Source organism: Arachis hypogaea, chromosome 3 (genome assembly GCF_003086295.3).
Source record: "Arachis hypogaea cultivar Tifrunner chromosome 3, arahy.Tifrunner.gnm2.J5K5, whole genome shotgun sequence".
Lineage (NCBI taxonomy): Eukaryota > Viridiplantae > Streptophyta > Magnoliopsida > Fabales > Fabaceae > Arachis > Arachis hypogaea.
Window position 1 is genome coordinate 120,482,806 of NC_092038.1, and position 23,979 is coordinate 120,506,784.

The window sequence follows — 23,979 nt, forward strand, 5'->3', positions numbered from 1 at the left end:
TGACTTCAACTCTTTTTTGCATATCAATTTGTTAAATGGAAGAATGTGCTCTTTTGATAAAAATATTTGAAGAAGTTTGAGTAAATGGGGATTATATCGTATCTTTAACTTTCCTTCTTAATGTTCTAATTTGAATAGAGCTATCTGAGCTTTGCCTGCTGCTTTTCAACTTTCTTCTCACCTCTTGGAGACACTCTTAGATTTGGGGAAATTGAAACTTTTAGATTTTATTTGAAATTTTTAGGGGTTAAATTAATGCCTTCAAATATTTTGCTACGTCATCTAACTGCTAGGGTGTCAGGTGTCTACCAAAATTGCCAGATCAGCTTTTCGGTAACGAAAAATGACAGAAGAACTAAATTGAGACGCGAAATAAAATTTCAAATTACAATTAGAGTTAATTAAAATTTTGAAAACTAAATTGAATCGGGGTCAAATTTCAGGAGCCAATTTGAGTATTAACCCTACAAAAACTCAACACGCTAATACGCCTAAAATCACCCAAGGCAATAATCATTATTAACTAACATCAATAACCCTAAATAATTATGAAGAGAAAATATAGGACGTGTCAATAGCCTCTGCAGAGCAACCTTTCCCTCCCTGCAATGAAGTCACACGCGTCACACTAAAATGGCGCCACCTACTTTCATCACATGAGGAACCAACTTTCTTTCCTCACCAGAGTATTGGCCCAATACTAAACATATGTTTACTTGGCATAGGATTCGGTGGTCCAGGTAACTTTGGACTACTTAGTGATCCAAGTAAAAAACATGTTTTTAAAGTTTTTTTATCAATTGTTATGTAGTCCTTGACCTATTTTTAATTGCAAATTAACCCCTTATATTTTATTTAATTATAGAAACTATTTTTTATTTTACAAATTATTTATTTATCAATTAACCATTATATTTATTAACAAAAAATACAAAACAACAACTAATTATATTCCAGTCGGGTAAAATATTATGTTTGATCTCGTGAAGTTCCTCCACGAGTTTCAAATCGTGTTTCGCTGAAATCCAATCGATTGGACTATCAAACCAATAGATTGAATGATAACCCAATCGATTGGATTTCAGTTTATCACAAAACAATCGATTGAATGCCTCAAAACAATCGATTGTTTTTGTTACTCAATCGATTGAATTCACGAAACAACATGGATTTGCCAAATACAATCGATTGGAAAGTGATGACATTGAAGTTTTAGCCAAATTCAATCGATTGGTAATTTAATCCAATCGATTGGAAGGTGATGAAGTTGAATTTTTTGCCAAGTTCAATCGATTGGTAATGTTACCCAATCGATTGAAATGTGATGTCTTTGATTTTTTTGGCGAAATTCAATCGATTGATGATGCAATCCAATCGATTGAAAAGTGACGACATTGAACTTTTTGCCAAATTCAATCGATTGGTGGCGTAATCCAATCGATTGAATTTTGAAATGTGCTGTGTATTAAAGCTGATAACCCTGCGTATTCACACCCACTCTCTCCACATTTTCATTCGAACGCCACTCTCTCCTCTCTCTAAAAACCAGAAAGCTTCTCTCTAAAACCAGAAAGCTTCTCTCTTCTTCTTCTCCATTCTCACCCACACCCACTCCAAACTAGATACATAATTCCAACCCTCATCAAAATCCCTACAAAATCCACAAAACCAGTATCCCCATAATGGCCAGAACTAAGAACGCCAAAAGGGCCAGGGTTGAGGGAGAAAGCTCTGCCCCCGCCAGACTCATTGCTTCATCCCACTACATGGCAAGGTGGCTGCCGTCTCAAAGGGCACTGAAAAACTATGTGGAGAAGTTCGAGTCAAGGCCAATTGTTCCTCCCAGGTACATAACAGCCGAGTTCCTTCAGGATAGACATTTTAATTTGGTGTTGAATGCATTGCAAACACAGCACTTAGTTGATTTTGTACAAACTAGGGATGAGTATTACCCGCACTTGGTTAGGGCTGTTTATAGTACTTTGAATTATGTTGTTCCTGAACCTGATGAAGAGGGTGAGGTAATGCCGCTGATTGAGTTTGATTTAGGGAAACAGCATTATAGAGTTACTTTGCAAGAACTAGCTGAACAATGGAGTCTAGTTTATCACGGGGCAAAATTTACTGGTGGTATTGCCGCAGATGAGGAATGGGGTAAATACAACGGATTAGTTGGTTTGCAGAGTTTACAATATGAGAATCCACAAATGGATGCTAGAGGTAATATAAGTTGCAGTGGGTTGGGGATTGAGCCGCATATATTGATGTATTTGTTTTCATACATGTTGATTCCAAGAAAACATAATCATGGAATCTTGTTTAACGAAGATATTTTAGTGCTTTGGGCTATGGTGACTGGAAAGGAGATAAACTGGCCTTATTTTATGGTTCATCATATGCTTGAAATGAAGAAAGGAAAATCAAGTGTTAGTTTAGGATATGCTTGCCATTGGACCAAGATTTTCAAATGGCTTGGAATTGACTTGACTGAAGAGAAAAGTGTTGTCTTGACTAATGTGGCCAAGATTGATGACAGCACTCTAAGACAGATGGGAAGAGATCCGGATGCCCAACAACCTCAGGCTCAAGGGCAACCACAAGACCAGGTGCAAGCACAAACAGAGCCACCCCCACCACCACCCCCTCCTTCGCCAACAATGCAAGATTTGATGGATGAATTGCGAAGCATGAGAGTATATATGGAGGAGCAATTTGCTGATATGAGGCAGCGTCAAGACAGGCAAACGGAAGCTATCAATCGTCAGGGAGAAGCAATTGATAGTCTATGCACTAATCTGGGCATCACAAACCCAAGGGGCATCATCCCAAGGCCTGGACCATGAAGAAATTGTTTTATAGCAATATTCTTGTACAAGCATGCCTTGCTTTGATTTTTACAATTCATATATAGAGTTCTTAAAGGTACTAGTTTTAGTTGAATTGTAAGACCTTCTTGGATGATGGAATGAATTAAGCTAACGGTTTTTTAAGTTTATCTATATTCTTAAGATGCAATCAGGTCTTGAAAACAATGTGTTTGTATGGATTCAATCGATTGTTTTGATAGTGCAATCGATTGAAGTACACTTAAACACTGTTCCAATCGATTGTTTTGTTATTTTAATCGATTGGAGTGCACTTAATTACTGTATCAATCGATTGTTTTCTAAGTGCAATCGATTGAATTATCATCAATTTCAATTTCAATCGATTGCATATAAAACCAATCGATTGATACTGTAATTAAGTGTATTCCAATCGATTAAAATAACTAAACAATCGATTAGAACATTGTGTTTAAGTATACTTCAATCGATCGGTGGGGGCTTGATTTCGCATAGTCAATCTACCAATTTTGAAACTTTTTCTTTAAATGTGATCCGTCTAAGATTATTATTATTATTTGCCAAAAGCATGATTTTCGCATAACTCAGTCGATTGGTCATACGATCCAATCGATTGAATGATGAAAAAAATTGGATTTTTGTAATTCAATCGATTGTTTAGAATTTCCAATCGATTGAATGCTTCAAAACAACCTAGGTCTCACCAAATTCAATCGATTGCTTTTGTGACTCAATCGATTGAATTTACCCAAACAATATCAATTTGCCAATTTTAATCGATTGTAGTGTGTGTGAATTCAAATTCAATCGATTGAAATGATCATTCAATCGATTGGAACGCGATGTATTACGCCTATGTCAGTCTTGTTTTCGTTTTTAAACATTATCATCTTATTCATCTATCTTATCTTTAAAATTCTATCTTCCTTTTTTAAGGTTTTATTTTGATTTAGATACTCTAATCTTATCTTTTCCTTAATATTAACATTATAAATTGGTGAATAATCCATCACCAATTATTCAATCCCACCATTAAAATCGTGTATCATTCTCTTTATAAAAAATTTCATTGTTTTTCTTTCGAACATCCATCCATCTACTGAATATCCTTTTTTTTTATATTTTATCCGTCTTCATCGTTAATTGACAATCACCGTTGCAGCAATCAGCAAAGGTCCAATCAATTTTTTTCATTGTAGTGTTCAGAAAACAATCCATCGTTTTGATTACAAAATCGAGGTAAGTGGATAGAATCTCTAATTTTCCAATTATTCGTTTCGATACTTTATTCGTAAAAATTGATTGTGTAATGAAAATTTTTTTTATCTTTTATTAACTGACAAGACATTGAGAATTACTAAAAAGTGAATAGATGTTTTTATTTTTTATTACTAATTAGCTAGCAATCAGGGACGGACCTAGAGGGAGCGAGTAGTGGCCTGAACCCCCCAAAATTTTAAGAAATTATACTTATATATAAAATTTGTGTTTAAAAAATAAAAACAAATATTAGGTAATTTAATAGTTTTATATGTATTATTTTTCACTATGTAATAGATTTATGTCTTAATTGTTAATTCACTAATATTTTTACCTAACTAATTTAATATCATACCCTCAAGTCTTTGTACCTTTCCAATTAGTTTTTATATAATAATTTCTATATTTATTTTTTTAAAATTATTTGTTTTTTATAACATTCATATTTTTATATTAATAATAACTTAAGTAGTTATGTTTTGGTAATCACATTATGTACTGTAGATATTATTTTCAAATTTTTTTAAAACTTTTGAAAGAATGAATTTTAATTAATAAGTTAGCAAATCCCGTTATAAATTATATGGTATTTTATAAATTTGTAATGTACAATTGTTAAAGTTATATTTTATTTATCTAATTATCATATTAAAACTAAAATTGTTGGAAAAAATTATAATTATATGTATCTTAATAAATCTATTAAAAAACTAACTCCAATAACTATATGTTAATTATTTTTATAGATTAAAAAAAATTATATAAAAATTGGCACCTCAATATTAAAATCTCTGGATCCGTCCCTGCTAGCAATATACGAATTTATCTATTGTATGTAATGTTATAAGATGGAGTGTACTGATTTTTTTTTCATTGGACATTTTAAGATGTCAGGTATATTTACGGACACTGAGATGAATGAGCAATACCAGGAGGACGATGACTTTAACCAACAAGAAGAGCTAGTAAGTGACCAAGATATGATGGATGAACAGAATGAATTCGAACAAGATTTCAGAGATGAATTTACCGAGGGAGCGTTTTTTTCTGAATCTGATATGTCAGATTATATTGTTGAAGCCGCTTATGCGGTTGACTCCGTGCAAGACATTACATCTTTGAAATTTAGTGAGAATTTTGCGGAGGAAATTGGCAAATACCACTTTTCTACTTTGCAGCTTGCATTTGATTTTTATATGAAGTACTCAAAGTCGAAGGGCTTTAGTGCAAGGAAGAGCAAGACCTTCAAAAATAGTAGTTGCGAGATTTACAGACAAATGTTTGTATGCCATAGGCAAGGATTCAGGATGGAGAAATATTACACGATGGAAAAAAGGAAGAAGGAGCCTAGATTGGAAACAAGAACTGGATGTGAAGCCCGAATGGATGTTAAATTTGTACCAAAAAGTGGAAGGTGGCATATCTTTTATTTCTCTGACCAACACAACCATGATCTATTGGATACACAATTCAGTGCTATGTTGCCTGCCCACAGAAAAATGTCAGAGGCAGATAGTATGCAAATGATGAACATGCTAAAGTCAGGGATCAGCACCTCACAGATATTTGGTCTTCTAGCTAGTCAAGCAGGCGGGTACGAATTTGTTGGCTATGGTCCCAGAGATATGTACAATGAGATTGCTCGGCAAAGGTGTCAAATTCCTGGAGATGCAGCACGAGTGTTGAAGAAGTTGGAGGATATGCGGTTGAAGGATCCCCAATTATATTTCAAGGCATGTCACGATTCAAGAGGTTTGTTACGTAATTTGTTCTGGTCTGATGGGATTAGCCAACTAGACTACCGACTCTTCGGGGATGTTATAGCTTTTGATGCTACGTACAAGAAGAACAAGTATAGTTGTCCATTAGTAATATTCAGCGGGGTTAACCACCACAACCAAACAATTGTTTTTGCTGCTGCGTTAATTGCGGACGAAACTACTGATACATATGTTTGGCTCCTGCGTCAGCTCATGTTTGCAATGAGGGGCAAGACCCCGACCTCAATCATAACTGATGGGGCCATGGCGATTAGGAATGCAGTGAGAGATGTATTTCCCGAAGTCAGACATAGATTATGCGCTTGGCACCTTATTCGAAATGCAACTAGCAATGTTGGGAATCCATCGTTTACATCTAAATTTAGAAAAATTATGACAGGAGACTATGAGATTCCCGTGTTTAAGCGTAAGTGGGTTCAGCTTATTGAAGAATTTGGCATTGAGGATAAGCCCTGGGTGATCAACATGTACGAAGAGAAGCATATGTGGGCTACTGCATATCTAAGAGGAAAATTCTTTGCTGGCTTTAGAACTACATCAAGATGTGAAGGTTTACACTCAGTTGTGGGAAGGTATGTGGGGTCGCGGTATGATTTGACAAGTTTTGTAGAGCATTTTCAAAGGTGTGTAGCACACATGCGCTTTAACGAATTCAATGCTGATTATGAATCTACACGTGGGGTGCCCGTCATGCAAACTTGTATAGAGCTGCTAGAGAGATATGCTGCTGAGTTATACACTCATGAGATATTTCTTTTCTTTCGGCCATTTCTCTCCAGAGCTGGATCAATGCGGGTTCTGAACATAGATAATACCGATGATTGCATAAAGTACATTGTGTGTAAGCATGGGAGGCCCGATTTTACGTGGACCGTTGATTTTCGTCAAGAAGAAATGATCTTCATGTGTACCTGTTTACGAATGGAGTCATTTGGTATTCCCTGCGAACATATTGTGAAAGTTCTGGTTGACAGAGACATCCGTGAGATTCCCCGGTCATTGGTATTGGATAGATGGACAAAAAAGGTTAAATCAGCACTCAATGATCCAAGTGGGTTCACCAGGGATGCTGTTGTTATTAGTCGTCAAAGTGCTTTGGTGGAATTTTCTAAACAACTGGCTGCTGTTGCTGCTAAAGTACCAGAGAGATATGAAGAGACACGTGATTTAATTATGGGATTGTACTCATCTTACAAGGCTGCAGACGAAGGAGATAATCAACCTCACTCAGGTGTAGCTAGAAGTAGCAATCCGTATGTGCATCCAACCACTGGAGGCTCAGGACAGCCATCTAAGAAGAAGAAGCGGCAACGTTGTAGTGTTTGTCAAATGGAAGGACATAAGAAGACAACATGTCCTTGGCAAAAGGACATTGACAACAACATTATGGAGAATGAAGCAATCGGTTCGGACGATGGAGACATGTGTACCGAAGCGACGGCTGAGTTAGATAGTGATAGTTAGCAACCTCCATAAACTTTAATGTTTTTCGGTAGAAAATCAGTTCCGTAACTGTATTTTTTCTTTTTTACTATATTGATGAGATTTTATACATTCTTCCAATAGTCGTGCTTATGCTTTCTAGGTGTAATGAGATTTTATTAATAATTTTTGTCTATTTAGAATTATCGTAATTAGTATTCAACTGTTGTTTAGTGCTGCCATGCTGGCTACTTATATATATTAATTATTTGATGACTCATAATCAAAGTTCTATAAACCGGACCGGACCGTCCAGTCGATTCCGGTTCAATTGAGAACCAGCAATGTAAGCGATCCGGTCCTTCATTTATAACCGTTCGAAACAAAACCGCTGAAAAACCTCTGAATCGGCTGAGAACCGGTCGGGTGGACCGGACCGGTAACCGGCCGGTTCAGAAAAAACGACGCCGTCTCTTAAAAAAAAAAACGGATCCACTCCATGTCTCCACCCAAACCCCCCTTTCCCAATCATTCATTCATATACTATTTCACTACTCACTCCCTGGAGAACTTTGAAGCAAAGGAACCCTAGCCCTCCATCGTCGCCGCCGCCGTTTCCAGTTCCTCAGCTCCGCCGCCGTCTCCAGTTCCTCAGCACCGCCGCTTCTTCCTCTTCCCCGTGTCCGGAACCCAGTAAATCGACAGGTCCTCGACGGCTCTTCATCATAACTCACCAAACCAAAACCCTAGGTTCTCTCTGCATTTTGCAACGGTTCTGCCGCAGTGCTGCCGCCGTCCGTGGCCTGGCCCTCTCTTGTAGCTCGGCGTCCTGCTTTCCCGTCATCCGTCCGACCTCCGTGGCTATCTCTGTTTTGTTGGCTTGGAGCAACTTGCTGCCGTATCGCCGCTCGCCGTCGTCTCCCGGGTAGCCGTCGTCTCCCTGGTCGCCGTTCGTGCCTCCATCGAAGGTTAGTGTCTAGGGCTTTTTTGTTCGTGTCTCCGTCTTCTCTCCCAGAGCCTCTGTTTGTTGATTTTTAATGTGAAATTGATAATTTTTGCTGTTTTTGTGCTGTTGCTCTTTCTTTGACTTCTGAAATTTTGGATAACATTTTCTTGCTGCTGCCAACAGTGAAAATGAAATCATTATTGAAAATTTTGTTTAGGGATTAGGGATTACTTGTTCTCTGTTTGTAATGTTTGTTGATATTTCAAGTTTAGTGTGATTAGGGATTACTTGTTGCTGTTTGAAATTTCAGGTTTAGTGTGATTAAGGATTAGTTGTTGCTGTTTGGTACTTGCTGCTGCTGTTTTAGTGTTTTTTAACTTGACTCAACTGTTTTTGAATTTTTGTTGATAGATTTATCGATTTTAGTATTTACGGTGATTATTTGTTGCTGTATTTTAATTTTAGTTGCTGATTGTTTGTGATTTCTGGCTCTTTTTAGTATATTGTGCTGATTGTAAGTGATTTCTGGCTGTGTGAATGTTCTTATTTCTGGCCCTGTGAGTGTTGTTTTGTTTTTGTTTTAAGGCCCTATTCTGTGCTCAGTTTTCATTTTGTAGGAAATTATTTGACGTATATAAGAATTAAGAAGGAAGATTATCCCAACAGCTACTCTGTTGATTGATTCTAGTCCCCCACAAGCTTGAAGATAGGAACCCGTCATCAATGGTTTGTTTATGGCATTGCATTAAAATATTAGCATAGTTTGTTTGTTTGTTTATTCATTGAACTTCCACACAAATCACTTGTTTATGATCCCCTTTTGTCCAGAATAAACAGTTCTTGAGTCCTTGCTTAGCTTTATGTCAGGTGGATTACGTGCTGTTAACTTGTACAAGCTTAAGATTTCTCCTTTAATGTAGTATATGCAGGCTAATTTTGAATTGGTATAATTATACCACAAAGCTATAATTATACCACAAAGCTATACCAAAGGAACTGGATTGATAGAAAGATCTTTATCAAAAGCTATAATTATACTTTAATATTGATCTTTAATATAGATTGCAACAACCACATACACAAACAGATCAAACAATCTGTCTCATATAAGGAAGGGTAGAAAAACGGCTGATGAGAAATTTTAAGGCAAATTCTTCGGTGTAGATAAGAGATTCTATCTACACGTGTAGACAAGTGTTGGCAACTCCTCAGTATAACAAGTGTTGATGGAGTGAGACATTTTTTACAGAATTCTGCAGGCGTTGCAGGAATGATCTGCTGAACTGGTCACATGCATTGTTGAATTATCCCAATGTCTAATAGTAATAAGTAGTTACAATGATTTTAATTATATGTTAGTAATTTGGGCTTTTTTGTCTTTTTGATTGCATGAAAGCAATTATAATGGGCCCATAATTGAAAGGGAGAGGCATGGAACTCCTGTGCAATGATTTTGTGTTTTGACCTATAGAAATATAATGTTATTAGTGGAAAAAAGGTGATAAGATTTAAAAGGTAAGAAATGAGATCAAGTAGTTGTTTGCAGCTTAAAAACTTTATTAAAAAACTATTACGACAGTAAGACCAACATTAATTTTGGTCACCTTGTATAAGTTTTTGGGTCTTAAATTAGTACTACTTTTATATGCCTCTCTTTTTTTGCAATAGGCCCAAAATTAATTGCTCTCATCCAATCAAAAACATAAAAGAACCCATATTACCAAACGCATAATGAAAATGATCTTAACTATTAATTATTGTTACACATTGCTAATCTCAGTAAGGTACTTCATAATGCACGTGACCGGTTAAGTACTATCACTGCAACACCCTGCAATGCCCTGCAACTTATGCAGAAAATGTCTCACTCCACCAACACTTGTCACATTTAAGTATTGCCAACACTAATCTATACATATAGATAAAATCTTCCTATCTACACGGAAGAGTTTGCCAAATTTTAATACTATACATACATATTTCACAATATTTCACAATAATAATATACTTGAATTAATCATTCTACTTATATGACAAAATCAATTTGCTTTCTTGGTGGGATTAGCAATTCGTTGCTTACAAATAATGACATTCTAGCTATTAGTATGTAGCTAGCTTCTTTAGTTTTTCCATTTCAATTATAATCCACTAACGTTCATTAAATTGAAGTAGCTAGGTATGAAAATAATTTGGTTATAATTCGGTTGTAACGAAATAAGATTCGAGTTTTAAAACTAATCAGTCACAAATATAAATAACGATTACAAGAATTTATTTTCATAAACACGATTAAAATGGATAAATTTAAGGTTGGAGTAGAACAAAAATGTGTTTTCATTTTTTCTACTTTAATTTTTTTTCATAATTTTAGAAACAAGAAGTAACAAAATAATATTATTTTCTTAATAAGTAAGAGAACATCGTCATGGTTTTATTTTGCTTTATTTATTTACAAATTTATCACTTATAGTTTGAAATAATATTTGTATGGGATGGTTGTTAAAATAATGTTTGTATGAGATGGTTATTGAAATAATCAATGGGAATGACATTAAAAATATGTGTTTTTAAATTAAATTAAACTAAAACTCCATACGGTGCATAGAAATAGAGTAAAATTGAGAAAAGTAACGAAGCAATACATTTCTGTTTAAGAAGTCATTTAAAGAAATTTGCAAGAAGTACATCCACTAACTCTAACAAATAAATACGCACTAACCAAAGTATTACACTCTATCTAGATTAATTATAAGAACTGTGCATATTCCAAAACTCCTCGACCGATGCTATAATCTGTGGCTTCTTATAGTTGATCCGACTCCGGAGTATATGCACCGCGGTTATCATGCGAATATCGTGATCATCAAGCTAGAAATTATACATTATGAATTAGTACCAAAAAATAGGGATTAAATATTAGAGATTTGTTTTATAAATGCTCACCTTGTTGTTACCATATGGCTTAAATTCATAAGTCATATCCATCCACTTCATCACCCAAGTTGCAGAGTTCAAGCTTGAGGAACATTGAGGTATATCTTCTGGTCTTTCAATTTTGTAGTCATGAAATTGTTTATTATACTCTTGAATGCCATCATCCTTGTAAAAATTCGACGTGATGACTTGCTCCAGTACGTGTGCCTGATTTCATTTCACTGGTTAAATAATAAAAACATAATAAGATCTAATAAGCTTATGTAAATTTTTCCACGGACTTACTAGTGTCTTCATAACACGTTCACGATAGCGAATTCTGTCATCATTAAAATGGGTGTCCATGTGATAAATTGTATGCTCGCAAACCGATATTACCATTAGATACCAGTGGTCATCCTCTTGAATAGGAACGTATATCTAAACCATAAAAATTTGCCCCTCGGTTATGTATGCTGATAATGGAAAACTGTATCAAAAAATGAATCTTAAGAAAAAATTCTTACAAATTTTAAATCAGCAGTAGGTTGCATAAATTTATAAATGTAGTCTTCCATCTTCTTCTTTAAATCTTTCTTGTTGAAGACATCCATCTAGTTCATTAATGCAAACCAATATAGTCTTTAGTACATGATAAAGAAGTATAGTTCTATATCATCATTACATTTGTAACTAAAGATAAATGAACTTATCTTTTCAGGGTTATAGAACATACCACAAATCTCGGTGGAAGTTGCCATGTTGTCTTGAAACTTACATCAGATTGATCATCAGTGCATTTCATTTCAATGCCGCTAATTCAAGAATCTGGATCACAATCCAAATATATATTAAGAGATCATGCCCAGAACCGAACGTAGATTACCTAATAGATTACTTCTGTACCTTATCAGTAATGGGTCTGTCAGGTATGAAATGTGCAAAGTCTGATCTAGTTGCTCTGATTGTATTTGTTACGACAAGTTCTTCACTGTATCCATTAAAAACCGAAACACATTAGATTGGCCCTCATTCATCGACAACAAAGAAAATATCAAATTAACTTACGATGGATCTAGCGATGCTGAAAATATATATGCACAGGCCTTTATCTGATCTTCCAAAAGACGCATGGTTGGAGTTGGCATAAATTGACACTGCATTGACTACAAATTTTAATACAAAAGTATTAGCAACTCATCACTAAATGTAATAATTAGCAGTGCCCATAAGAAACTATATAATTTAAGTGGTAATTACGCTGGTAATGGAAAAGAAATAAACAGCTCTTCTATAGTCTTTTGTGGGTTGGCTCAGTGCATAAGACGCCTTCGATTTATTGACTGATTTGGGCTCAATCTTTGGCTTTCTAATTCCGCTTGGGTGAGTGAACGGTAATTTTCTCTGCGTCCCCATAATGCTCTTACCCTAAGAAAAAAAAACAGTTTCAGTATATTCTTATTATCATGTTAAGAATATCAAATAATAAGAGTTATGAAATTTTACTATACATGCATATACCTTTGACATATTTTTCTTTTTTGGTGCGGATCTTATAGTTGGAGATACTGGTTTGTCCATATTGATCTTGATGTGGAACGGATCATCGTGGGTGAAAGACATATGATCCAGTACAGTAAGATCATCCTCATCGTCTGATATAGCCGTATGAATATCAATAGCTGAACTCTTAGCCTTCAATCTTGAGATTGGATGTGTGTTTTGTACAGAGAGCTTGGTCGGAGTCTCGGAATCATTGTTCAGACTGAGTTGTGATATCATTGTCTCAATGCGGCTTACAGATTCAAGGATTTTATCAATTATTACGTCCCGAGCAATGTTTACAACTCTCATTGACTGCAAAAAAGAATGGTAAAAAAGGTTATAATATATAACTTATTTAACATCATATATATTAATTACTGTTTGTCACATCAAATTACCTCTATGCTAGAGAGGACATTGTCCACTTTACTAGACAATTCTTGAACTTTATTTAGATTCTCGCTTTGAATAACATCGTCAAAAATAACTTGGTCATCCTGTAGAAAATAAAAAACATAAAATTTTAAATTACTCGTAATACATTATACTAGAAATTAAAAACCCATTAAGTCTTACCTTAGCACTAGGAATTGTAGTTCCAAGTTGGTCACCAAAATCAACTTTGATAACATCACAGTCCAGTGACATATTCTGTGTGTTACATGCATCATTGGAGACCCCTACTATATCTTCTTTAGAAGGAGTATCCATAATTATTATCGACGGAAGAATATATTACGAGTAGACTTAGTTGAAAGGCAAATATTTAAAATAATTTGTCAACGTATAAAAATTTAGTCGACTTGAACACATATATATACCCAAAAAAGATAACAAAATTTTAATTCTATCTTTTTAAAAATTTTTAAATCAACAGAATAATCTTAAAACTCTTTAAGATATCTTATCTTTTAATTAAAAACAAATACATTTCAAATTTTAAATTAATTTTTATTTCCAATTTAAGAAATTAAATTTGAAGAATTCATATAATTATATCTTATCTATAATTATTTTTAAGTAGATAAATAATAATAATAATAATAGACGCATTAGATTAATAACTAAATAAAACAAGATTCAAAACTGGTAGATAGGCCACCAATCGATTGAAATAATAAAAGATTCTCATTCAATCGATTGCACTTAGAAAACAATCGATTGAAGCAGTAACTAAATCGACTCCAATCGATTGCTATAACAACACAATCGATTGAATGAGAGGTGTGTGTATTAATCAATCGATTGAATTAAAATCCAATCGATTGAAATAGTATATATAAGAGTACTCCAATCGATTTCACTGAAAATTCAATCGATTGCAATAGAAATAAATCGATTGCATTAGAAAATGAGTTTACAACAATCGATTTTACTACCTTTTCAATCGATTGGTTTCCATACACATCTGATTGCAAGCATTCTTCAATCAATTTAATACAAGAACTGATTGCAGATCTACATGCATAGCTAATACTTTAAAAACAAAACAAGCTGATCAATAACTTATGCTTCTGTTGCAATAGTAGCAGCATCAAACATACCTAGACTCTCAAAAGTGAAATTACACAATGAACAATAGTATGACTCTCAAAAGTGAAATGACACATTTCATGATACAGTAAAGATAACACCTAGATTTTGTCCTACATTTTTTGTAACTCAATGTATTAACTCCCATCCAAGCATCAATGGAGATCATAGGATGATGTGGAATTCTAGAAAACAATTTCTTCATGGTCCAGGCCTTGGGATGATGCCCCTTGGGTTTGTGATGCCCAGATTAGTGCATAGACTATCAATTGCTTCTCCCTGACGATTGATAGCTTCCGTTTGCCTGTCTTGACGCTGCCTCATATCAGCAAATTTCTCCTCCATATATACTCTCATGCTTCGCAATTCATCCATCAAATCTTGCATTGTTGGCGAAGGAGGGGGTGGTGGTGGGGGTGGCTCTGTTTGTGCTTGCACCTGGTCTTGTGGTTGCCCTTGAGCCTGAGGTTGTTGGGCATCCGGATCTCTTCCCATCTGTCTTAGAGTGCTGTCATCAATCTTGGCCACATTAGTCAAGACAACACTTTTCTCTTCAGTCAAGTCAATTCCAAGCCATTTGAAAATCTTGGTCCAATGGCAAGCATATCCTAAACTAACACTTGATTTTCCTTTCTTCATTTCAAGCATATGATGAACCATAAAATAAGGCCAGTTTATCTCCTTTCCAGTCACCATAGCCCAAAGCACTAAAATATCTTCGTTAAACAAGATTCCATGATTATATTTTCTTGGAATCAACATGTATGAAAACAAATACATCAATATACGCTGCTCAATCCCCAACCCACTGCAACTTATATTACCTCTAGCATCCATTTGTGGATTCTCATATTGTAAACTCTGCAAACCAACTAATCTGTTGTATTCACCCCATTCCTCATCTGCGGCAATACCACCAGTAAATTTTGCCCCATGATAAACTAGACTCCATTGTTCAGCTAGTTCTTGCAAAGTAACTCTATAATGTTGTTTCCCTAAATCAAACTCAATCAGCGGCATTACCTCACCCTCTTCATCAGGTTCAGGAACAACATAATTCAAAGTACTATAAACAGCCCTAACCAAGTGCGGGTAATACTCATCCCTAGTTTGTACAAAATCAACTAAGTGCTGTGTTTGCAATGCATTCAACACCAAATTAAAATGTCTATCCTGAAGGAACTCGGCTGTTATGTACCTGGGAGGAACAATTGGCCTTGACTCGAACTTCTCCACATAGTTTTTCAGTGCCCTTTGAGACGGCAGCCACCTTGCCATATAGTGTGATGAAGCAACCAGTCTGGCGGAAGCAGAGCTTTCTCCCTCAACCCTGGCTCTTTTGGTGTTCTTAGTTCTGGCCATTTTGGGGATACTGGTTTTGTGGGTTTTGTAATGAATTGGTTGAGGTTTAATAATACGAATGTAGGACGGAGTGGATGTTGGTGAGATTGGAGAAGAAGAGAGAAGAAGATGAAGCTTTCTGGTTCGATGAGAGAAGAGAGCGGTGCAGAAATGGGGGTTCGAATCTTTTAAAATGTTACTTCTAATTCAATACGCATGGTTTGGGTTTAATATATAGCGATTTTGAAATTTCAATCGATTGGATTACAATACCAATCGATTGAATGCTGAAAAAAACACATTTAGGACACTTCCCAATCGATTGAAGTTTCAAACCAATCGATTGAATTAGAAGTTACGTGCAAAGTTCAATCGATTTTTAGCCGGAACCAATCGATTGAATATTGAAACCAATCGATTGTTTGGAAGAATTCAATCGATTGAACATCATAAACAATCGATTGAATTACATAAATTTCACATTTAATTCATTGTTCAATCGATTGGTTACTTTGCCCAATTGATTGATTTATGCAAAACCATGCTTACCAGGAATATACAATCGATTGTTTAGTGATAAACTGAAATCCAATCGATTGGGTTAAATTTCAATCGATTGGTTCGATAGTCCAATCGATTGGATTTCAGCGAAACACGATTTCATGACTCCTCAGGAACGTCTCGGATCGAATGTAATATTTTAATCAATTGAGATCCATGGAGGATATAATTGTTGTTGTTTTTGCAAATGATTGTTAATGAACATGATAGATTTATGATAAATAAATAATTTATAAAATAAAAAATAGTTTCTATAATTAAATAAAATATAAGGGGTTAATTTGCAATTAAAAATAGTTCAAGGACTACATAGCAATTGATAAAAAAACTCTAAAAACATGTTTTCCACTTGGATCACTAAGTAGTCCAAAGTTACCTGGACCACCGAATCCTGAGCCTGTTTACTTGTTTCCATTTCTTTGAACAGTGGCGACTCACAACCGATGAGTTGTGTAATCTGAAGTGGGAATTTGCAGTAGTTTATCTTGATTGAGTTGTTGTCACTTGCCACCAAAAACTCATTAACTCATAAATATTCCATCTTTGCCTAAATTGCCTTCACTTTCATGCCATACATAGCTGCTGCTTCTGCTTCTGCTTCGGCTTCGGCTTCGGCTTCATCTTCTTCATCTGCAATTCTCACCCACATATTCATAATTCTTACTTCCCAGATCGGTGATTTCACCTTTCTCTTTCTCTGCTCTACGCTTAAAACCTGAAATTCCTGTCTATAATTGTTTCTTCCTGTGCTGATAAGCTATGCTCTGCTGAAGCGTGTCTCTGTAGCTTGTGTGTGTCTTTGTGCTTAGAATATCGATATGCTATTTAGTTACTTGGGATATGAATCGAACAGTGTTTTCTTCGTTAGTCATGATGTGATTGAGCTCATAATTTATCATTACTTTGAATAATTTGACTTTCAAGAATTTTGTCATATTCGAATAAGGCTCTATATTTATTGGTTCCGGCATCAGAATGTCATCGTCGAGGCCAAGCCAATCATCCAGCAGTTAACTATGGATGCAAAGCTCCATCCAAACTCTGAGGAGTCCGGTAGTTCCTTCGACAACTTGAATTCGGTGTGGTTGTCTTCCGGTACAGCCAGTGGAGAAAACCAGCCAACATGTGACAGGGTCACAGCAGCTTATCTTCATCATATGCAGAACGGGAAGTTCGTCCAGCCCTTTGGGTGCTTGCTAGCTTTGGATGAGAAGACATTTAGGGTCATTGCATACAGTCAGAATGCATCTGAAATGCTTACCATGGTTAGCCATGCTGTCCCAGGTGTTGGTGATCACCCTGCTCTTGGCATTGGCACCGACATTCGGACTATTTTCACGGCCTCGAGTGCTGTTGCTTTGCAAAAGGCCCTTGCAGTTCTGAAGGTTTCACTTCTTAACCCCATTTTAGTTGCAAGACTTCTGGGAAGCCCTATGCAATTGTTCATCGTGTTACCGATAGTTTGATCATTGATTTTGAGCCTGTTAAGCCTCATGAAGTTCCCATGACTCGGCCAGAGCGCCCAATCTTACAAGCTTGCGGCAAAAGTAATAACTAGATTGCAGTCTTTGCCCAGTGATAGCATGGAAATGCTTTGTAACACCATGGTTCAAGAAGTTTTTGAGCTCACGGGTTATGACAGGGTGATGGCTTTAAATTTCATGAGGATGATCATAGGGAAGTGATTGCTGAGGTTGCAAAGCCAGGCCTTGAGCCATATCTGGGTTTGCACTATCCAACCACTGATATTCTCCAAGGTCTATATGATAGTTGATTGTCATGCAAAGCATGTGAAGATGCCTCAAGACCCCAAAGTTTTCATTGATTTAACTTTGTGCGGTTCAGCTTTAATAGCTGCTCATAGTTGCCACTTGCCACTTGCAATATATGAATTCAATTGCTTCCCTGGTTATGACAGTTGTGGTCAATGATAATGATAATGAAGATGGGAATGGATCTGATGTTGTTCAGCCACAAAAGAGAAAGAGAATTTGGGGTTTAGTAGTTTGCCATAACACTACTCCAAGGTTTGTTCCCTTTTCTCTAAGGTAGGTTTGTGCATTTTTGGCTCAAGTATTTGTCATCCATGTGAATAAGGAATTAGAGTTAGAATATCAGATTGTTGAGAAGAACATCCTATGCACGCACTCTTGTACGATATGCTAATGCGAGATGCACCCCTTGTATCGCAGTCACAGAGGCCTAATATAATGGATCTTGTGAGATGTGATTGAGCAGCACTCTTGTATAGAGACAAGGTATGGAGATTAGGTGTGGCTCCAAGTGAATCTCACATAAGAGAGTTAGCTTTATGGCCCTCTAAGTGCCATAAGGACTCCACAGGTTTGAGTACAGATAGCTTGTCTAATGCAGGCTTCCCAGGAGCTGCTGCTCTTGGTGACGTTGTTTGTGGGATGGCAACTGTGAGAATTTCTTCCATGGACGTAGTTTTCTGGTTTAGATCACACACTGCTGCAGAAATCAGATGGGGTGGTGCAAAGCATGAACCTGGTGAAAGGGATGATCCTACAAAGATGAGTCCAAGATCATCATACAAGGCTTTCCTTGAAGTTGTGAAGGGAAGGAGCTTACCATGGAAGGACTATGAATAAATGAGATTATGGATATAAGCACGCAAGCTATTGATACAAAACTAAATGGTTTTAAGATTGAAGGGATGCAAGAACTACAAGCAATGAGGAGGGAGATGGTTGGATTAATTAAAACAGCATCAGTGCCAATTTTGGCTGTTAATGTTGATGGGATGGTCAATGGATGGAACACAAAGATTGCTGGTTGACAGGCCTTTCAGTTGAGGAAGCTATTGGAAAGGATTTACTGGTATTGGTTGAGAATTTTTCAGCAGAGAAATCAAGAAGATGCTGGACATGGCACTACAGGGTATGTCTTTTTTCTATTCCCTTTGGCCATCCATGAATGTTGCATTGATGAAGAATTAACAAAAAGATACCTACAATCTCAGATTTTCATATTCTCTATAGATCATTTATTTATTTGTTTTGTTACTTTGAAATTAGGTAAAGAAAAGAATTTCCAATTTTAGATCAAAACACATGGTAAGAAGATAGTCATGGACAAATTCACTCGAAGAAGGTGACTATAAGGCGATTGTACAGAACAAGGGGTGGTAACAGGGTGGGCAGGGGCAGGTTTTTGTTCTACCTGACCCCGTCCCGCCCTACAACAACTCGCATAGAACTCGCTCCGCTCCTACCCGCAATTAGTAAAACGTTGAACCCTAATCCGCCCCTGCGGCTACCCGCCTCGCCTCTATAATTATTAAAATCCAATAAATAAAATTAAATTTCAAAATTTATATAACCATCATCACATACATAATATAAATTAAAATAAAAATTTAAATATGATACAATATTATTAATTATTTACTAATTATTTTACATATATTATACATATTATATATTAAAATTATATATATATATATATATATATAGCGGGGTGAGTAAGGATGGGTATTACCTAAATCCGACCCCGTTTCGCCCCTCCCAAGAACCTGCCCCCCGCTAAAAACCTACTCCGCTACGAGACGGATAATTACCCGCCCCGAGCGAGTAGGAGCAGAGTGAGTACCCGTGGCCGAACCCATTGATCCCCCTCAATATTTGGCACGGATGAATTTGGCTGTGTTGTGAATGGAATTCGGCCATGACAAAGATAACTGGATGAAAGAGTGATGTGATGGATAAAATATTTGAAAAATAAATTAAAAAGAAAAGGAACAAAATCAATTTGAGTAAACTACTAAAATAGTACTTGAAAATATTGCTGATAAAATGAATCTTAAAAAATATTATTGACAAATAAGTCTTTGAAATATTTAAAAACACAATAAAAAAAATTAGATATTAAATATATATTTTAAAAATTAACTTCAAATATTAAATTTGGATAAAAAATTTTGTAATTATTATTAGAAAAATGAGATATTATCTTTAAAATTTGATAATTTTTTGTCAAGTGAATTTTTTTATTATGAATAGTCATATTTTTTTAAAAAATAAAAAAATGTAGAGATCAAATTTTGCTTCGATTTTTTATACACTTTCTAAATATTTATTCAAATGTTGCCACAAAATTTTAGATCTAATGAATAAGTCATTTACTAAATATGAAAGTTTTTTTTGGTTACTTACAAAAAGTATAATATTTATTGATTTTTTTGTTATATTTTTAAATTATTTAGAGACAATTTTATCGATAACATCTTTAATGGACTTTTTTGTCGGTGGCTGAATCTTTTGACTACTAAATTGGTAGTTAACCCAAATCAATTTTGCTAGGTGTATTTTTTTAAGGTTTAATTATTTTATTGGTTCCTATAGTTTCATCAAAATTTTAATTAGGTCTTTATACTTTTTTTTTTAATTAAGTTTCTATACTATTTTTAATTTTGTAATTATGTTATTTTTATATAAAAAATATTAAAATTAACATAATATTTATCTCAAAAAATATGTGGTCAAAGATCTAATTAGGTTCTTAATTATGGATATCTTCAATTTGCTGAGAAATATTTAGTTAATTCTAACAATTTTTACACTAAAAAGGATCTAATTACAAAATTAAAAACAGTGTAGGAATTTAATTGAAAGAAAAAAATATATAAAGACTTAATTGCAAATTTGGTGAAATTATAGAAACTAACAAAATAATTAATTTTTTTTTAACAACCAACGCGTATTTTCATTTTTCTATTAATTAAAAATAAATATATGATTAATTAATAAAAACTATATATTTATAAAAAGTATTTAGTGTATAACTACTTAACTAGTATTATTACAGAAAATGATAAACAACTTTCATAAATTTTTTGTTATTTTTAAGATTTGAAATCAAAATATCTTATTTAAATTATAAACAACGTTTTTTGCCATCAAGCCTCATAAAACTACAGCAAGCCTTTTTCTACTGTTGGACTCGTTAGGCCTATTGATTTAGGCTGATAGGTCAAGAATTGCTTATTGATTATGACTTTGTTTTGAACTTTAAATCATGACCAACAAAAAAAATTAGTCATGACCAAAAAAGAACCAAATTATAGGGAGACGAGAGAAGCCATTTAGGTCTGAAACAATGTGGGGTATCCACCCTGAGTTTGAAACTTTTGTCAAGATGAACTGAAATGATCAGGGCCAATTGGGACCAACCTTGAAGCATCATGCTAGCAATCTCTTAAAGTGGAATAGAGACATTTTTAGCCACATCGAAAAGACTAAAATTAGGCTTCTAAACAAAATAGGACGAATCTAAAGATTACCCAGCTATAGTTCAAATCACCATCTTGACAAACTAGAGAAGAACCTTAATAAAGAGCTACAAAAAATCTTAAACAAGGAAGAGGTTATGTGGATGCAAAAGTCTCGAAAGATTTGAATTGTTGAGGGAGATCGAAATACTTGATATTACCACACCAAAACAATCACTAGAAGAAGAAAGAATTGCTTATAAAGTTGAAAGGCCTCTCGGGAGAGTGGATAGAAGATAAAGCAGAATTGGGGGAACATACAGTAGAATTTTACAAAAACTTCTATAAGGAAGAGGGAGGCACCTATGATTATATCAACACACGCAACAACTACCCTCCCATCAATGAAGAAAAATATATTAGCTCTACCACTCCAATAGAGAGTGAGATTAAGCGAGCCATATTCAACATAGATTCCCAAAAGGCTCCTGGGCCAGATGGGTTCCTGTCCTTGTTCTACAAAGATAATTGGAAGACTATTAAAAGGAGTGTTATTCACCAATGAAAAAAGTTTGGTTAGATCCTAATTTGATTAAACATCTAAATAAGACTTTGATCACCCTCATACCCAAAATATAGATGGCAGAGCACATCTCTCAATTTTGTCCTATTGCATTGTGAATGTTTGCTACAAATGCACGACTCAAATCTTAGTAGAAAGAATAAAGCTAGCTTTGGAGAACCGAATTATCCCTTATCAATCTAGTTTTGTACCTAGTCGAAGAATCTAAGATAACATTCTTATTGCAAAAGAGATCACACATATAATGAAGAAATTCAGAAAAAAAAGAGGTTTTATGGTAATAAAATACGACTTCGAAAAAGCATATGATAGTTTAAGATGGAGTTTATTCAGGACTATCTTAAAGAGTTTGGGATTCTAGACAAGCTGAATAAGATTCTTATGACTTGTATCTCTATAGTCACTTATAATGTTCTTTGGAATGGAAGAAAAACAGATGATTTCACTCCTTCAAGAGGTATTAAACAAGGAGAACCAATATCCCCTTACCTCTTTATCATAGCTCTGGACAAGCTCTTTCAAGCTATAAAGGACAACGTGGAAGAGCTAACATGGAAGCCTATCAGAGTTGGTCAGAATGGACCAGCCATTTTGCACCTCCTTTTTGTTGATGATTTATTGATTGTTGCAGAGGATAACATGGAATAGATGGAGAACATAGAGAGGACTCTAAATCGATTTTGCAGTGCATTAGGACTGAAAATTAGCGAGGCCAAAAACCACCATTGTTTTCTCGAACAATGTCAAAAGAGAATAAAGGGAAACTATTAAAAGAATCTGCCGTTTTCAAACTCACAAACCAAAGGACGGGGCAAGAAAAGTTTAAACATGTTTTGGATCGAGTCAAATAGAAGTTGCCGGGGTGGAAAGCTCAATGCCTTTCATTAGCTGGGAGAGTCACCCTAGCCAAATCAGTCTTGAGTTCTATAGTGAACTTTGAAATGAAACATTCCAAGGTGCATAATGGGATTTGCAAGGAGATAGAGAAATTACAGCGAAAATTCATATGGGGAGAAATGCAAGAGCAGAAAAAAATGCATCACATCAGGTGGGAAATATTATGCCTCCCCAAAGAACAAGGAGGACTAGGGTGCAGAAAATTACAAGCTGTTAATGAAGCTTTCCTCCTAAAAATCCTCTAAAGACTAAGGACGGATCCTAAATCATTATAAGTTCAAGTCTTTCTTCATAAGTACAATAAAGGGGAGCCATTAAGGCAGGATATGGTCAGCAAAAAATCGGACTCAGCTCTATGGAAGAAACTTGCTAAACTACAAAGGAAATTGGATGAGAAAACTGGTTGGGCTTTAGACATTGGGGAGCAAATTATCTTTTAGGAGGATGAGTGGATGAAAGGAGATGGAAGCTTATAGAGCTTGCAACAGTAACAGTTTCAGATACAGAAAAAAATCTCTCAGCAATACAATTTGTAAACAACTTAAGTGAATGGAATTTAAATCTACTCAGCAAATATCTCCCTAAACAAATCATTGAAACTCTAAACATCAGACCTGCATCAAATCGAGAGCTAGGTGAGGACACTTTTAGATGGAAGTTAACATCTAATGGACACCAAATCGAAGGTAATGTCTTGAATGCTCAGTCAGTGCTCAGCGTTGGTTCTTGGTTGATTGGCTTTGTTCATTGCTTGATGATAAATTTCAATTTTGATGACTTTGTTACTGGGTTACTGCTTGATGATAAATTGCATTGCCTGTGTTATTGATTCACTGCTCATTGTTAGCTGACTTTGTTATTTGTTTTTTTTTTTTTTTACTTCAGGTATGGTGTGAGCAAGCAAGACGAGTCTTTTAAGGCAGAGTTTTGTGATATATACGTCGAGTGAGTGCTTTTTTTTGTTGACTTGTAGCTTGTTAGCAGGCCTGGGTAGTGATAATGATTTTGGCTATGTGGGTTATGCATCACATGATTCATTTGCTTGTTTTTCTTTTCCGATGGTTAAAAGGTTTGTGTCGTCTCTCCTTCCTCCTGGTGGTGAGGAACTTAAAGGTGACGAG

General features: G+C 35.3%; 1 protein-coding gene, 1 long non-coding RNA gene and 1 pseudogene across 2 annotated transcripts; all 3 read left to right on the forward strand.

Annotated features, from left to right (window-relative positions):
- The first annotated feature begins 4,993 nt into the window (after positions 1-4,993).
- On the forward strand, positions 4,994-7,351 carry LOC112780627 (protein FAR1-RELATED SEQUENCE 5-like). Its single transcript, XM_025824518.1, has one exon. The coding sequence runs from the start codon at positions 4,994-4,996 to the stop codon at positions 7,349-7,351; it is 2,358 nt and encodes a 785-aa protein (XP_025680303.1).
- Positions 7,352-7,815: 464 nt separating this feature from the next.
- LOC112791118 (uncharacterized) lies at positions 7,816-9,266 on the forward strand. Its single transcript, XR_003197128.2, has 2 exons — positions 7,816-8,277; positions 8,859-9,266. It is a non-coding gene; the product is annotated as an uncharacterized lncRNA (long non-coding RNA).
- Positions 9,267-17,012: 7,746 nt separating this feature from the next.
- LOC112791119 (phytochrome A-like) lies at positions 17,013-19,496 on the forward strand (annotated as a pseudogene).
- Positions 19,497-23,979: the final 4,483 nt, after the last annotated feature.

What these genes read in the sequence shown, in the direction of transcription:
- LOC112780627 (XM_025824518.1), top strand. Translation starts at nt 4,994, where the DNA reads ATGTCAGGTATATTTACGGACACTGAGATGAATGAGCAATACCAGGAG.